This window comes from Myxine glutinosa, chromosome 2, assembly GCF_964187855.1.
Source record: "Myxine glutinosa chromosome 2, kmMyxGlut1.1, whole genome shotgun sequence".
Taxonomy (NCBI): domain Eukaryota; kingdom Metazoa; phylum Chordata; class Myxini; order Myxiniformes; family Myxinidae; genus Myxine; species Myxine glutinosa.
Window position 1 is genome coordinate 270,437,586 of NC_136262.1, and position 18,018 is coordinate 270,455,603.

General features: G+C 47.4%; 2 protein-coding genes across 3 annotated transcripts in view; one reads left to right on the forward strand and one right to left on the reverse strand.

Annotated features, from left to right (window-relative positions):
• The window catches only part of RADX (RPA1 related single stranded DNA binding protein, X-linked), a 106,565-nt gene extending 100,962 nt beyond the window's left edge, over positions 1-5,603 (reverse strand). For both annotated transcript variants that reach the window (XM_068105691.2, XM_068105690.2), the window contains exon 1: positions 4,783-5,603. In XM_068105691.2, the coding sequence (XP_067961792.2) occupies positions 4,783-5,383 (601 nt within the window). In that variant the 5' untranslated portion in view covers positions 5,384-5,603. The remainder of the gene's footprint in view (positions 1-4,782) is intronic.
• LOC137420547 (uncharacterized) overlaps positions 1,351-18,018 on the forward strand; it is a 106,439-nt gene continuing 89,771 nt past the window's right edge. The window contains exons 1-2 of the mRNA XM_078772720.1: positions 1,351-1,692; positions 5,276-5,414. Coding sequence (XP_078628846.1) covers positions 1,351-1,692; positions 5,276-5,414 — 481 coding nt within the window. The remainder of the gene's footprint in view (positions 1,693-5,275; positions 5,415-18,018) is intronic.

Sequence of the window (18,018 nt, forward strand, 5' to 3'; positions counted from 1 at the left end):
TTTCACGTGGACTAATGTTTTCTCTTCTGTGGCGTTTGTTCATTGTTTTCTTATCATTCTTTCACAGATTTGTTGCAAGATGTCTGTCAAAAAACGGAATTGGAATAATGACTATGTTCGCTTTGGCTTCATCTGTGCGAAAGAAGGAGATGGAACTGATGTACCCCAATGCATGCTTTGCTATTTTGTAATGAGCAATGGATTTTTGAAGCCATCAGGACTGAGACAGCACCTCCAAAGCAAACACGGGGATCATGTTGACACCTCCATCGATGCTTTCAAGGTGAAAAGACTTCGTTATGATCAGAAAGGAACTCTTTCATCGCATGGGTTTGTTCCCACTGGGAAGCCTGTTCTGGAAGCCTCCTACAAAGTTTCGTACATGATTGCCAAGGAAAAGAAGCCCCACACAATCGGAGAAAGCCTTGTGAAGCCCTGTGCGTTGGAGATGGTTAAAATCGTGCTGGGGAGGATGCTGTGAAGCGATTGAGTCAGGTGTCCTTGTCCAACGACACTGTACGCCAACGAATTGGAGACATGAGTCAGGACATAGCAACACAAGTTTTCAGCGAGATTAAAAAGAGTCCTGCAAAAATTAGCATGCTGCTCGATGAATCGACTGACGTTTCAAACCACTGTCAATTGCTCGTATTCGTCCGCTATGTTCATGAAATGAAACTCAAGGAAGAATTTTTATTATGCGAACGACTCGAAACAACAACTAAAGGAGCTGATGTGTTCAAGTTGATTGAACTGTTCTTTGATCGCCATGAGTTAACATGGGATTTGGTTGGGTCTATTTGCACTGATGGAGCTCTTGCCATGATTGGCAAGAAATCTGGGTTCGTTGCTCTGGTCAAGGAGAAAGCTCCACATGTGTTGACCACACACTGTGTTCTACATCGCGAAGCCTTGCATTCAAAACGTTGTCAAAGAAACTGTAAGAAGTGATGGTCATAGCCGTGCAGACAGTCAACTTTATTCGTGGACGGGCATTAAATCATCGGCTATTTTTAAAAATTCTGTGATGAGATTGGGGCGGAACATTGTGTTTTACTGTACCACACAGAGGTACGTTGGCTATCTCGTGGTTATGTTTTCGCACGTGTAGTGGAACTTCGGGAAGAAATTCTAGAATTCCTCAGGCATCAACAATCCCCTCTCGCAAATAGTTTTGAAGATGAGAATTTTATTGTTAGCCTGGGATATTTGGCCGATATTTTCGGTCACCTCAATGACTTGAACATGTCGATGCAGGGAAGGGATGTGGACATTATTCAAGCCAGGGGAAAGTTAGTGGCATTCACGAAGAAATTACCTATTTGAAGTCGCCGTGTTGAAAGCGGAAACATGGCGAACTTTCCAATCCTTGGCGATATCCTTCTTGATGGAGAAGACGAAAAGGCAATGCTTGGGGAAATACTTCAAGAAGTCAAGGACCATTTGAAAGTCCTAAGTACCAATTTTGAGGGCTACTTCTCAAATATTGATGATCTTAGCACGGAATCCGTTTGGATCCGGAATCCTTGCTCGTTTGATATTTCTACGTTGAGTGACAACAATTTAGTGAAGGATGATTTGATCAAGTTCTCAGAAGATCAAAGAAAGAAAGCTGATTTCGGAAAGGCTGCGCTGGATTTTAAGCAGTTTTGGTGTGAGCAGATAGCAGCTTACCCTAGCTTGGCGAAGAGGGCAATGAATGTGTTGGTTCCCTTCACAACTACGTATCTCTGTGAAACAGGTTTCTCTGCATTATTGAACCTGAAATCAAAGTGGAGAAATCGACTTGATGTGTCCGATGATATGCGAGTGGCGTTGTCACGAACTGTGCCCCGATTCCATATTCTGATTGCACGAAAACAGCAGCAACAATCTCACTAGATTAGTAAAACGGCTTGCATAAAACTTGCATGTTTTAGTTTAGTTTAGTTTGTTTCTTTGTTAACAAGCAAATAAATAAATAGGGATAAAATCCTAATGATTTTCTTTCCTGTTCTGTTCCTAATTATCCATATATGTAAAACGAAGCTATTGAGATATTTTGAAGTCACACTGGAACCTAATGGGACTGGTAATCAGGTGCGGATCCCCAAACTAGGCCCATTTTCTGGGTAATGTTACCAATTTTCATCCAAAAAATAGGCAATTAAAGTAAAAACACCCCTCAGAATGCACCACAGAGCACCTAGAAATCAAAAAAAATTCTAGGGGGACATGCCCCCAGTCCCCCCTAGCTATGCGCACCTTCGGTGCGCCTTGGTCAATCAGTAGTCTGGCGAAGGTGGTATGGGGACATCGTGGGCAATCCGTTGGGGTCTTGACAGGTAAAAAGGTTAAGAACCCCTGCAGTTTAACATATTCAAATGAACCTGGTACACGGCTTTATTACCGTGCTCCAGAAGCGAAAAGAAGGGTTCGGCATTCGGTTGAGTACGTGCACCGTATGCGTGCCGTGTGCCATGTGCCATGTCTGCATTTTAAAAATGCATTTTCTCGCCCACTATTGGTCCGATTGACATGAATTTTTTTACCGTCGGAGCGCCTCTGCCTGTAGATTTTTTTGCTGATAATTATGACGTCATAAATCACATGGTATGGACGCCATAAACATGCAGATGGAGCTCAATATTAGATACCATGTGAATCAGCAAATAATTATTTTTCATCGGATACCTCATTTGTCAGGATATATTGACTAGCAAAGAAATAAAAACGGAAATGTTTCACAATTCAACACAGTATTCCGTGGAGTCTTGATAAGATGGATTTAAGGGTACCCACTACCCACACTTTCAGAGTCATAAAACTCAAACCCTCCGTGGAGTCTTGATAAGATGGATTTTAGGGTACCCACGATGCACACTTTCAGTCATAAAACTCCAACCCTCCGTGGATTCGTGATATGATGGATTGTAGGGTACCCATACTGTCATAAAACTCCAACCCTCCAGGGAGTCTTGATATGATTAATTGTAGGGTACCCATACTGTCATAAAACTCCAACCCTCCATGGAGTCTTGATATGATTAATTGTAGGGTACCCACTAACCACCTTTAGAGACCATTTTTCCCCGCAAGCAGGGGTTGGCCTTTTTCGGGGAGCGTGGTTGTTGTTGTTTTTTGGTCCCCTTTTTGAAGCAATGTTTTACGGCCGGATGCCCTTCCTGCCGCCAACCCTGATTGTCGCCTTTTACGACACACAGGGAATTACCAGTGAACTGGTACTCAATTTGCCGACCTCGGAAGGATGACAGGCTGAGTCAACCCCCCTGGCGTTAATTCAGCGATCGACCAGGATTCTAACCCAGGATCCTAGGATCCTAAGCTGGCACCCTAGCCGCTAGCCCAACACCAGGGTACCCACTACCCACACTTTTAGAGTCATAAAACTCCAACCCTCCATGGAGTGTTGATATGACAGATTTTATGGTACCCACGACCCACACTTTCAGTCATAAAACTCCAACCCTCCATAGAGTTGTGATATGATGGATTTTAGGGTATGCACTACGACCCTTTCAGCCATGAACTCCAACTCCCCATGGAGTCGTGATATGATGGATTGTAGGGTACACACTGCGACCCTTGCAGTCATAAAACTCCAACTCTCCATGGAGTTGTGATATGATGGATTTTAGGGTACACACTGCGACCCTTGCAGTCATAAAACTCCAACCCCCCATGGAGTCGTGATATGATGGATTGTAGGGTACCCACTACCCACACTTTCAGCTATAAAACTCCAACTCTCCATGTCGTCGTGATATGATGGATTGTAGGGTACCCACTACCCACACTTTCAGTCATAAAACTCCAACCCCCCATGGAGTCATGATATGATGGATTGTAGGGTACTCACTACCCACACTTTCAGCCATAAAACTCCAACCACCTAGTGGAGTCGTGATATGATGGATTGTAGGGTACCCACTACCCACACTTTCAGCCATAAAACTCCAACTCTCCATGGAGTCGTGATATGATGGATTGTAGGGTACACACTACCCACAGTTTCAGCCATAAAACTCCAACCCCCCATGCAGTCGTGATATGATGGATTGTAGGGTACACTACCCACACTTTCAGCCATAAAACTCCAACCCCCCATGGTCGTGATATGATGGATTGTAGGGTACCCACTACCCACACTTTCAGCCATAAAACTCCAACCCTCCATAAGAGTCGTGATATGATGGATTGTAGGGTACCCACTACCCACACTTTCAGCCATAAAACTCCAACACCCCATGGAGTCGTGATATGATGGATTGTCGGGTACCCACTACCCACACTTTCAGCCATAAAACTCCAACTCTCCATGGAGTCGTGATATGATGGATTGTAGGGTACCCACTACCCACACTTTCAGCCATAAAACTCCAACCCCCCATGGAGTCGTGATATGATGGATTGTAGGGTACCCACTACCCACACTTTCAGCCATAAAACTCCAACCCCCCATGGAGTCGTGATATGATGGATTGTAGGGTACACACTACCCACACTTTCAGTTTCAGTCATAAAACTCCAACCCTCCACCGTTGAACCTTAACACCTGGGTTTTTGGAATTCCTGATATTAATACATCGATCCCAAAATAACAACCACACACTTTGTCATTTCCAGTGAATAAATGGCCCCTGGATTCTCGACCAAGACTCGTAACTTCACCAATTCAAGCTCGTGCTTTGATCGAGTTGCGCTCCAATGACCTCGCCATTGTAAACGTTGTTCTGACGGTTAGAAACCCAAACATCGCAGTCCCCCGGTGTACCTGCACACCTTTTAAGGGAACCACCTCGGCAGACGTCACATCCTGCCACCGGTCACCGTAATGATCCTCGGCGCACCACAAAGACAGGTAACACTGGCGGTGAGAGAACAGCGGCTCGGGGCTCGGCTCTCTCCCCCCGGCCCACGGGAAACGTTCACGGGACTTCCCGGGCAGCCTCGGATAGTCCTCGCCCAAGGTAACCCGCACGTCCCGAAGCACCAGGAACCGCCCGACGTCGATCCTCTTGTCATTGGAACCGAGGGCGAAGCGCCGGACCAGGAGGCGGGATCCCGCGTGCAGCCGGTTCTTGTGCACCAGGGTGTTCATGGAGACACCGAGGAAGCATTTGGCGGCCGCAGATCCGTCCCACAAGGTCAAGTCGTACACGTACGCAGCGTTCCGACCTCTGCGGCCGTCGTGCAGGAGGCCCTCGTCATCGAGTAGGTCCAGGTCCGAAAGGTAGCGCTCGACGAGCAGCACCACGGCCTTCATGGGCTCCAGGGTGGGCAGGTGGGCCGGCTCTCGCCACAGGGTCTCGGTGGCGAGAACGAGCGGCGACGGGTCCGAGGTTTGGGGCTCGATGACATCAGAAGCTTCACTTCCCGCCATTTGTCACTCGTCGCAGGACAATGTATTCACCGTGAGGAGAAAACCCCTTCGATCCCTGAAAGCGCTTTTTGTACAACCTGCTGCTCTGAACAACCATGCTCGAACCATCCCATTCCCATCAGATGTGCTTATTCTAACGAGATAACCAGAACTATTATTATATACTGCAGATAAATAATATATGTGATAATAACGATATACAGTACATTGCACAGAACGCGCAGCACAACAGAAACAATATCCCACTTTTTTGTACAAAAATAATAATAATGATAATAATAATAATAATAATAATAATAATAATAAACACTATCACCAATGATACTGCTATGGCCGCCTCGCACTGCTCAAAAACAATTCAATATTTCTTTTTTTTTTATTACAAAAACGAGACAGAGCAAGATAGAAACACGGAGGTATATAATAAACTGGAGAGCCAATGACGGCTGTCGGCTGAAGCTAGCGGAAGTTGCTTGGCGGCCATATTGGGAAGCCGATTGTGACATTCGTCCACATCCATCAGGGCAAGTAATACAATACACCGGACTCGAACATGCAACTAAATTGGAAGTTTATTGTTCAATAGTTGTTATTTTTCCTTAGCTATCTGATGCCAATAACTGCAAATGAGGGTTGTATAAATTACAGCACTAGGTGGTTTGCCATTGCCTTCCCACTTCGCAGTAGCAGTAGGTAGGGCAGGACGTTGTTCAGGGTCCTGGTACGAATCCCGATCCTGGTATTTCACGGGCAGGGCGACTGATCATCCTGGCGAACGTTAAGCCGGCTGTCTTGTCTGCTAGTGAAGGAGCTGGGGCTCCCACGTCGATCGGGGAATCGGAATCGGGGAATGGAAGCTGAATGACAGTTGGAAAGTGCCTGTAGCATACTTTATGATAAATGGATTGTCGGGGAAGGAACAGGCGAATTTGGTGACACAATGTCTACTAAAATTGCATGATATCGGTGCAGAGGTGGTTTCCTTAACTTGCGATGGACCGTCCGCTCATTTGACAATGTTACGTGAGCTAGGTGCCGACATCACGCCGCAGAATGTGAAACCAACATTTCCCCACCCAGCAAATCCCGAAAAGAAAATTTGTGTTGTACTCGATGCATGTCACATGCTTAAACTTGCAAGAAACTGTCTTGGATCCATGAAAATGATGGAGGATGGCAACAAAAAAGTCATCGCGTGGAAATACATCCAGGCACTCTTTGATCTGCAGAAGAGGGAAGGCTTGCGTCTGGGAAATAAGCTCTCCCGGAAACACATCGAGTGGAAGAGCAATGTCATGAAGGTGGACACAGCTGCTCAGACATTGAGCACTAGTGTGGCAGATGCAATTCGGTTTTGCAGGGACACTTTGCAACTATCAGAATTTCAGGGCAGTGAGGCTACCTGCCAATACATTGAAACATTGGACAAACTGTTTGACATTCTAAATTCTCGCAATCCATTGGCACGAAACTACAAGGCACCACTCATGACATCACGAGAAGGACTTTTCCTGCCATTCCTGGATACTGCCTACAGTTACTTGTCCAACATCAAAAACATGAATGGTCAAGTTATGACCAATACGCGTTTGAAAACCCCCTTCATTGGTTTCATGATCTGCATAGAGAGTGTCAAAATTTTGTATTTCACATATGTCAAACCTGCCTCATCTCCCCTGCGATACCTGCTCACGTACAAAATGAGCCAAGACCACATTGAACTTTTCTTTGGAGCGGTCCGCATTGCATGTGGAAGTGGGAATAACCCAACGGCCCGGCAGTTTGTTGCCGCATATAAGCGCCTCTTGATGCGACATGACATCAAGTCTGCAAGTGGGAACTGTTCTGCACAGGACTCAACCAGAATCCTGAATGCGGCTTCCTTCAAGTGCGTTGCAAAGCAGGCTGTGCCTGACGAGAGTCACGACATGTTGGTGGCCAGACGATACGACCTGGAGTTGAGATCGCCGGCAAAAGAGGACCACGACTATGCGGATATTCCAAATTTTGAGCAACTTTCCATCTTTACAGAGTCATGTGTTGGCTATATTGCCGGCTATGTGGTGAGGATGGTGAGGAAGACTCTGAAGTGTAGCCAATGTCTTTCTGCATTGACCAGTAACAACGAAGAATGGCAAACCACACCAATGTACAGCCTGATTGTTACCAAGAACAGGGGTGGCCTCATAGTTCCCTCGCACAGTGTTGTTCGTGTCTGTGAGGCGACTGAACGCTGTGTCAAGAGGCTCCTGGCTGTAAGCAATGGCAAAATGCCTCGTGAAAGTGGGATAAGAGCGGCAATTTCCACTTCTGTCCTTTCTGAGGTCGGTCGGTCTACATTTGCTTCCTTGGATCGGCACATGTTTGACTGTGAGGCAGACAGCAACCATGTGTTTGCTTTAATACATTCTGTATCACAATCGTACAGCAAGATACGTTTCCATCATGTTGTGAGAACACTCGATGATGACATGAAGGAAGAGCGCATCAGGAAAAAATATTGCAAACTGGTCCTGTTTGCTCACCAGTGAGGCAACACCAGAGCAAGCTGAAATATAAGAGCGACCTCATCTCTACATGGTGTGGGTGTGTTTTGTGGGTTAACTGTGAATTGTGTGGGTTAACTACATGACAGCGTTTCATGTCATTTATGTGACTGACTCACTGTTGATGTGTTGCTGACCCATGTCAGTGTAGAATAAACTCTGGTTATCATTATATCTGCGTGGTTTCTAACATCTCGGTAATAGAAACATACACATCTTAGTTACAATATAATGACTGAATTAAGTAACATCATATAACATGACAACAAATCAGATCTTTATATTGAGGAATATTATAGAACAAGCCAAAGAATGGCAAACGACGATGTACCTCAATTTTATAGATTTCTAGAAAGCTTTCGACTCCTTTCCTTGCCCAGAGAAAGTCTGGGTCATAATGAAGAAATACAGCATACCTGGAAAATTAGTGAACCTTGTAAAAGCCCTTTACCAAGACTTTCAATGTGCGGTCGTCGACCAAGGTGAAACAACAGAATGGTTCAAGGTGAAGACAGGAGTTAAACAGGGGTGTAACATGTCAGGATTCTTATTCCTACTAGTGGGTGATTGGGTCATGAGAAGAACGATAAAGAACACCGAGCGGTAATTTTGGGCACTTTTTTTTCAAACAAGCTCTAAACCATTGGATTCCCCAGGAAAAATGCGTCTAGAACCAACTTCAAACTTAATGAACACCATTTCCTTAAAGAACGGGATTCTGAGCCCGAATATCAGTTCAAATATTAGTATTCTATATTAATTAAATAGTCGGCGGTCCTAAAATTCGCTCCAGCTGCATCATCAGTGCGCCACGCCTTTGCTTTGACAGGCTTACGATCGGCTTCCCAATATGGCCGCCAGACTATTTCCGGTGGCTTCACGGCGGCTAATGCTGCGAGGTGGCCAATTGGCTCTCCATATTATATACCTCCGTGGATAGAAATAACAGTAGGACATAAATGAAGGGAATGAATTAACATGATTAATGATGACGGTGATCGTGATGGTGACGTTACATCAGTTCAGACTCTCCAATTACGTCATCACGTTCAAATACGTTGAGATCTCGCGAGAGGCGTAGTTCGGGTAAGGCCGGCGGTTTTTGTGAAATCTGGCGACTTCTGATCCCTCAAAGTGGTACGCGGTTGTTTCCTGTGCTGTTATTCCACAGAATACCTGGTGCAGGTATTTGCGGTTTTATTGCTCCGGTATTATTTTGCGCCTTTGTGTCCGACGCATACATAGTGAGAGTGATCTAACCTTTGAAATGTGTCTTGTGTGGACGAGACGTTAAGCCGGGTATCTCGTCCGCTGGTATTAATTAGTGGATGCTAAAGATCGAAGAGGAGGTAATTTATCACCAGCAACCTGAACTAATTACAAATTCCTGTGAAAATCACTTTCGTCTAAGCCACACGTCAGACCAGGCTCGTTGAGCGACCAGAGAGAAATGCTTCCTGGCGATGGCGTCTCCGGTCTCCAACAAACGGGGAATATGTAAATATGTCTGAAGAAGAAGATGTGATGTACATCAGGTCCGTACGGGGATGTCTTGGGGAGGAGGATGGGGGTGAGGAAGAGAGGGTGGGGGTGAGGAAGAGGATGGGGGTGAGGAAGAGAGGATGGGGGTGAGGAAGAGAGGGTGGGGGTGAGGAAGAGAGGGTGGGGGTGAGGAAGAGAGGGTGGGGGTGAGGAAGAGAGGGTGGGGGTGAGGAAGAGAGGGTGGGGGTGAGGAAGAGAGGGTGGGGGTGAGGAAGAGAGGGTGGGGGTGAGGAAGAGAGGGTGGGGGTGAGGAAGAGGGGGTGGGGGTGAGGAAGAGAGGGTGGGGGTGTGGAAGAGAGGGTGGGGGTGAGGAAGAGAGGGTGGGGGTGAGGAAGAGAGGGTGGGGGTGAGGAAGAGAGGGTGGGGGTGAGGAAGAGAGGATGGGGGTGAGGAAGAGAGGATGGGGGTGGGGGTGAGGAAGAGGGTGGGGGTGAGGAAGAGAGGAGAGGGATGGCGGTGAGGAAGAGAGGAGAGGGATGGCGGTGAGGAAGAGGAGAGGGATGGCGGTGAGGAAGAGAGGAGAGGGATGGCGGTGAGGAAGAGAGGAGAGGGATGGCGGTGAGGAAGAGGAGAGGGATGGCGGTGAGGAAGAGAGGAGAGGGATGGCGGTGAGGAAGAGAGGAGAGGGATGGCGGTGAGGAAGAGAGGAGAGGGATGGCGGTGAGGAAGAGGAGAGGGATGGCGGTGAGGAAGAGAGGAGAGGGATGGCGGTGAGGAAGAGAGGAGAGGGATGGCGGTGAGGAAGAGAGGAGAGGGATGGCGGTGAGGAAGAGAGGAGAGGGATGGCGGTGAGGAAGAGAGGAGAGGGATGGCGGTGAGGAAGAGAGGAGAGGGATGGCGGTGAGGAAGAGAGGAGAGGGATGGCGGTGAGGAAGAGAGGAGAGGGATGGCGGTGAGGAAGAGAGGAGAGGGATGGCGGTGAGGAAGAGAAGAGAGGAGAGGGATGGCGGTGAGGAAGAGAGGAGAGGGATGGCGGTGAGGAAGAGAGGAGAGGGATGGCGGTGAGGAAGAGGAGAGGGATGGCGGTGAGGAAGAGAGGGTGGGGTCGTCGAGGAGGAGGAGGAGGAGAGGGTGGGGTCGAGGAGGAGAAGAGGATAGAGTCGAGGAGGAGGAGAGGGTGGGGTCGACGACGAGGAGGAGAGGATGGGGTCGTCGACGAGGAGGAGAGGGTGGGGTCGTCGACGAGGAGGAGAGGGTGGGGTCGACGAGGAGGAGAGGGTGGGGTCGACGACGATGAGGAGGAGGAGGGGTCGACGACGATGAGGAGGAGGAGAGGGTTGGGACGATGACGATGAGGAGGAGGAGGAGAGGGTGGGGACGAGGACGAGGAGGAGGAGGAACAGGAACAGGAACGACGAACGACATCCAAGTTGACAATATTATTTGATTTCTCAGTTATTCTGAGTTTCCTCTCAAGAACTTTGATGCAGGAGATGACCATTAGTTCCAATCAAAGCCTGCGCTATTATTACCAACCTAAGGTTGTTTGTCTGTGGTCTTATCATTTGACATACTGAGCATCAAAGCAGGAAGCAGCACGTCCCAGGTTGAAGTGTGAGGTATGACTCGCACAGGGTTCAGGCTGGGGACCAGCCAAACCTCGAGCGGACCCTCTAATGGTCTAAACCCCACATCGCCGAGTGTGTTTTTGTCTCTGCGGCAAAACTCAACTACAACTGAGGTCAATGTTATGTGTGGAGATCTTGTGGATGGCGGTAACCAACAAATTGCTGAGTCGTGGTGTTCAGGGAGTCAATGTTCAATTTGCGAAAGGTTGATGACGTTCGTTGGTGGTTTGGGAACAGCCTCATCAGGATGTGTAATAGAGTACTCTAACGAACCTTGTTTGGTGAGGAACAGCCTCATTAGGCTGTGTAATAGAGTGCTCTAACGAACCTTGTTTGGTGAGGAACAGCCTCATCAGGATGTGTAATAGAGTACTCTAACGAACCTTGTTTGGTGAGAAACAGCCTCATCAGGATGTGTAATAGAGTACTCTAACGAACCTTGTTTGGTGAGGAACAGCCTCATCAGGATGTGTAATAGAGTACTCTAACGAACCTTGTTTGGTGAGAAACAGCCTCATCAGGATGTGTAATAGAGTACTCTAACGAACCTTGTTTGGTGAGGAACAGCCTCATTAGGCTGTGTAATAGAGTGCTCTAACGAACCTTGTTTGGTGAGGAACAGCCTCATCAGGATGTGTAATAGAGTACTCTAACGAACCTTGTTTGGTGAGAAACAGCCTCATCAGGATGTGTAATAGAGTACTCTAACGAACCTTGTTTGGTGAGGAACAGCCTCATCAGGATGTGTAATAGAGTACTCTAACGAACCTTGTTTGGTGAGAAACAGCCTCATCAGGATGTGTAATAGAGTACTCTAACGGACCTTGTTTGGTGAGGAACAGCCTCATCAGGATGTGTAATAGAGTACTCTAACGAACCTTGTTTGGTGAGAAACAGCCTCATCAGGATGTGTAATAGAGTACTCTAACGAACCTTGTTTGGTGAGGAACAGCCTCATTAGGCTGTGTAATAGAGTGCTCTAACGAACCTTGTTTGGTGAGGAACAGCCTCATCAGGCTGTATAATAGAGTGCTCTAACGAACCTTGTTTGGTGAGAAACAGCCTCATCAGGATTTTTTTTTTTTTTTTTTTTTTTTTTTTTTGTATACAAGATCGAGGCTCGTGAAAGAGCTAACATTAATCACACAAAAAGACAAACCGAAACACAAAAAACAAGGGGAGCGGCAGACAAGATGGGGAGAGAGGGGGAAGGACACAAAAGAGAGGGGGAAGGACACAAACACAACATTTGAGAGCAGGGACATCGGGAGGACTTGGGGGGGAGGTGGGAGAGGAATAAAACATATGAACACTGCAAGGACTCTGGGGTGAATTACCGGGGGTAGAAAAGATCAAGGTTTTCGATGGGGGAAGATAAGAGATGGTGGTGAACAGCTGTTTTAAAGACCTGGAGGGAGGAGTGGGATTGAAGGGAGTGGGGGAGTTTGTTCCAGAGGCGGGAGAAAAGGGGAATGAAAGAGTGAAGGTGAGCAGAGAGCCTAGACTTTGGCAGTTTAACCATAAGAGGGTTGCAGGCAGATCTTGTGCGACCTGAAGGAATATTGGGGGGACAGAGCACAGAGAGAGCTGGGGGAGCAAGGCCGGAGAGGAGTCGGTAGAAGACAGAAAGACCACCAACCTGCCTGCGGTGAGTGAGTGAAAGGCCCTCGGTGTTGACTACATCGCAGGAGATTCCAATGATTCTGAAAGCTTTGGCCTCAACAGCATGAAGCCGAGCAAGGTTTAGCTCTTTCACGAGCAAGGTTTAGCTCTTTCACGAGCCTCGATCTTGTATTCAAAAAAAAAAAAAAAAAGTGTGAGGCAGGAGCACCAGCCCAGAGGGGTGAACAGTATTCCATTGAGCTGCGGATGAAAGCCTTGTATGTGGTGAGGAGCTCAGGTGTGCCAAGGAAGGACTTCGCACGACGGAGGATGCCCAGTCGGCGACTGGCTTTGGAGGCCAGCTTGGAAATGTGGTTTTCCCAAGAAAGATCATGGCAGATAGTGAGACCCAAAAGCTTGAGCGACAGAACTTCTTGGAGAGGATTGTTGAGAAAGTAGATGGGAGGGTTGTCCAGTCGGTCCTTTCGGAGAGACATTGTAAGAGTGTGAGATTTGTCAGGATTGAAAGACATGTTCCACTTGTTTGACCAGTCTGTGATTTTGTCCAGGTCTGCAGAGAGTGAGGAGGCTGCAGACTGCCGAACTGAGGGATGAGGAATGGAGCGACAGAGAGTAGAGTCGTCAGCAAAGAGATAGAGAGGATTTTCAAGAGAGTCAGAGAGATCATTGATGAAGACCAGAAAAAGCACAGGGCCCAGAACACTACCTTGGGGAACTCCAGCCTGAACAGGAAGAGGAGATGAGAGAAACCCATTCAGGGCCACACGTTGACTACGACCAGAGAGGAAGTCCGCCAGCCATGCGTGGAGATTTCCATGGATTAGTGCTGTTAGCCAGATTCAAAATCCCGTCTCGGAACCGTCTCGATAAATTTTCAATTTTCATAACGGGATCTCGGATCGGCTCGGTTCCTGACAAAGTAATACATAGAAAAAAATAAAATAAATAAATAAATAAATAAGGCTTCAAAAATAATGGAATTTCATTACAATATATAAACAACAATGAAAAAAATTCATTTCTGATGTTGAGTACTTAAATTCCGACTTAGCTTCCATTTACCGGGATGAAATAAAATACACCGCCTACATGCAGATGATCGGCCACCGATGGGACCGGTGTTGTCTCATTACAGTTTGTATTGTCGTGTAATTTCTTGCTCGGAATGTCAGAGAGAGGGAGAAAATGTTTCTGCCCAGGCATATTCGAGTCCCGGTTGGAGTTTCATTATCATTTTGTGAGTTGTGATCGGGCATGTCAAGCGTTCTCGTAGCTCGCGCGCGTACACGTACGACCGTTCGATATTCATGATCGTTCAATAGTTGCCGCGTCCTGCTGCTGCGCACATGTGCATGTTACTTTTTTTTTAATAGTTCCGTTAAGCGGGCTATAATGACGCAGCGTTGCGTGCCTCAACTCAAATCGGAATGTACAATTTTTTGTTCAACCCGTTGAAAGCCGTTCGGTGGACGGATCGAATATACCGACCCCTTATTCCAGAAATTGAAACTAATACCGCTAAATAACGCCTTTCATCGAATGTTCACGTGTTTTAACAATTGTCGACTGATAAGGCACCCAAGTTATCCGAGCCCATGCTTTGATCAACCCGACTGCGTTACCTGAATTCCTGGGAAGCCCCACCAGGACGACGGCAGACATTTTCAGAAGTTCCTGCCACACAACGAAATATTTTTTATTCATATTTACCTCAGCGCACGGAATCAACGGCATCAGAGCAGGTGGGCGCTGATTCGCTCAGAGCGATCACGTGATGACGCTATGACGCTATGACAAAAAAAAATCGCTTGCTCTGTCAAGGGGCTCGCTCCCCCCCCCGTTCCCCTCCCCTCCCCCGCCCGGCAATGCCGGGTACTTCTGCTAGTAAATTATAAAGCAGGCGGTGTAGTGATCACCCCCCCCCCCCCTCCTTATTTTGACTCTGTGACTAAAGTGAACGTAATCAACGTATCAGGCCTAAAGTGGAGATAAGATAACCAAAATACTTTCACATTCAAACCGTCAAACCAAACCCCGAGGGATTCTTACAATTTATAGATTTAGCGTTGCAATTAAACATAAACGTTCATCAAAAACTCATTTCATAAAACTACATAATGTATTGTACTTGTATTAATACATTGTGTGTAGAATAATCCGTTATAAACGTGTTTTTAATCTAAATAAACATCGTCCCTCCAATCACGGGGCTCGAGCGAGTCCCTCGATATTAATGTGCTAAAGACCATAGCAACCACATTCCGTAACTTGTCTCCAAGGACGGACACGTGACCGTAGCGGGGTGAGTGCGAGGCGGAGTGATACAGCGGAAGGATTCAACGGTTTAAATAAAGCCGCGATGCGGGGGATTTTCATTGGGATCTTTATCCTGATTTCGTTACCTCCGCCACCAAAGGTCGATGGAGATTATGTTTTCACTCCTGTCTGTTTGTCCGTTTGTTTGTGAACACAATATCTCAAAAAGTTGTGGACGGATTCGGACGAAATTTTGTGGAGATGCAGCGTGTGTGACAAGGACGACATGATTAGATGTTGGTGAAGATCCGGATCCGGATTCGGTTTCGTTTGCAGTGCATTGTTTGTTGACGAGGGGAAAATCCTGGAACAGTGAGTTTACTTTATCTATCATCGTTTCTGTCAGTTCAGCTGCACTTGCGAAAAATGATGCTTGTGCAGAAGCAGAGTAATGAAAGCAAGGCTCAATAAATGCCTCTATTATGGAAAATATCTGCAAGAAGTTGGAATTTTAACCGGGATTTTTTTACCGAGAAATTGCGTCAATCAATTTATCTCGGGACCGTCCCGAGACCGTCTCGAAAGCCGAAACCGCCGGGATTTCGTCCCGGTCTCGGCTCGGTTGACAGCCCTACCATGGATACCAAAGGAGGAGAGTTTGGTGAGCAGAGCAGGGTGCCAGACCGTATCGAAGGCACGTGAAATGTCAAGGGAGACGGCTCTAATTTCCTGTTTGGCGTTGAGGACCTCCATCCATTGTTGAGAAAGCAGAAGCAGCATGTCCAGAGTAGAGTGACCAGGTCTGAAACCAAATTGATGATCAGAGATCAAGCCATTGGAGAAGAGGAAAGATTTAATATCTGAAGCAATGATGGATTCCATGACTTTGCTGATAATTGGGAGAAGGCTGATTGGTCTGTAGTTGCTGGGATCTGTTTTTGCACTTTTTTGTGCAAACCGGTGATGTTGGCTGATTTACAAGCAGACGGCAGATGACCTTGAGCAAAAGAGAGGGTGAAGAGAACAGAAAGAGGGAGTGAAAGAGCAGAAGAACATGATTTTAGGACCCGTGGGCTGATGCCGTCAGGACCAGTTGCAGAATCAGAGTCGAGGGTTGACAGAAACTTTTCCACCTTATCAGGAGGAAAGGACACAGAGTCCAGGAGCAGCTGGGTACGACTGGGTACGGTGGGTACAGAGAGGGATGGGTTTGGGACACAAGATTTAGAGGCAAACACAGAGTTGAGGCATTCAGCTTTTTCACATGCGGAGTCAGCCGTTAAACCGTTTGAGGTGAGGGAGGGGATGGAGGGGGAACAAACACCAGAAACGGATTTGACCAGACGCCACCAGGATTTGGAAGAGGGAGACAGATAAGAGAGTTCGGTCTTGAGAATGGTGAGATATTGTTTCCTGGCTCTCCTGAGGGTGGACACACACTTGTTTCGGGCTTTGTGAAAGGAAATGAGATTTCCTTCCGTTGGATTTGCTTTCCAGGAGACGAAAGCAAGTTGTTTCAGGGCAACAGCCTCACCACAAGATTCCGTGTACCATGGACAGGAGGAAGGGTATGACAACTGAAGACGAGATGGTATAAATCTGTGCATGAGAGAGAGCAATTTACTTTGAAAGAATTCCCAGGATGAGTTGATGTCAGAGGCGGTAGAGATGGGAGACCAGTCCAGATGATTGATGGCTGCTTGAAGACCGTGCCAGTTGGCCTGAGTGAAATGCCAGACTCGTCGACGCTGAGGAGGCTCTCTGAGAATGGTCAGAGAGATGTCCACTTTGACAAGCACATGATCAGATGAGCCGATTGGAGCAGAAGAAGAGCAGCAGACATTTTCAGGGAAGTTTGTCATAACCAAATCCAGAAGAGAAGATGCTCCGTTGACTGAGATCCGGGTCGGGAAATTGACAGATTGTGTCAGTCCCAGTGAGTCGCAGAAGTCCTTTGCTGAAGAGCCATGGCTGGTGAGAGAAGTACCCACACCCAGCCAACTGGCATGGTGACAATTGAAATCACCACATATGAGGAAGAGAGAGTTGGGATGGGTAGATAGAAGTTGGTCCATATTATCAGACAGTGAGATGTAGATGGAGTCATCGCTGTTTGGTGGACGGTACAACACACATATGAACAAAAGGTGGGAGCGAAGGGGAAGCCGTAGCCAAAGGTATTCCTGGGGGCGAGGTGGAGAGAGGGCAGCGGAGGGCGAGTGAGGAAGAGTTTTTTTATAAAGATAGCAACCCCACCTCCAGGACGAGGCTCAGGTCTATCATACCGGAGGAGGGAGTAACCTGGGAGAGATACCAAGGCATCAGAGACATCATGAAGGAGGAAAGTTTCTGTTAAGCAGATCACATCTGGTTTGTCAGAAGCAACCTGTATGGAGAGGTCAGTCAAGTTTGAGCGAAGGCCCCGGATGTTTGAGGTCCATACCGTTAATGAAGAGGAAGGGGGAGCATCGGGTCCAGAACAGGGTGGGGAGGGGTAGGGTAAGATGTGGAAGAGGAGGAAGAGGTAGGGAGAGCTGTTGAAGGTGTGTCAGAGATTTCAGAGATTTCAGAATAGCTTGGAGAAAGGGAAGAATGGGGCGGACAAAAGGTTTGATGGAGATTGGGTGAGGCACAGTGAGGTGTTATTTGAGGAGGGGGAAGAGCGAGGCAGAAGGTTTGGGGAGATGAAGGTGAAAGTTGGAAGGGGGAAGAAGCAGGGAGGATGCTTTGAGGAGGAGGGGTGAGAGGGGAGTCTAGGAGGGGAGGAGCGAGGGAGTGTCTCGGAGGGGAGGGGTGTGGGGGGAGTTTAGGAGGGAGGGGAGGGAAGGGGCAAGGGGGGAGATTTGAAAGGGATGGGTGATGGGGAGGATTTGGAGGGGAGGGGTGAGATTGGATTTTGAAAAGTGTACGATTCATGGGAAACGAACATTTTTTGCAAAATGAGTTTGAGACCTTCGAGTCAAAAATACGTTTGAGGACACTGGAGGAGGGGTGGAGTTCTGGATAGTTTAGGGAATGTAGAAAGGAGGAACTGTAAGAGATGGTATTATATATATATTTTGGAATGAATAGATTTGGTGAGCAAGACGAAAGCATCCTC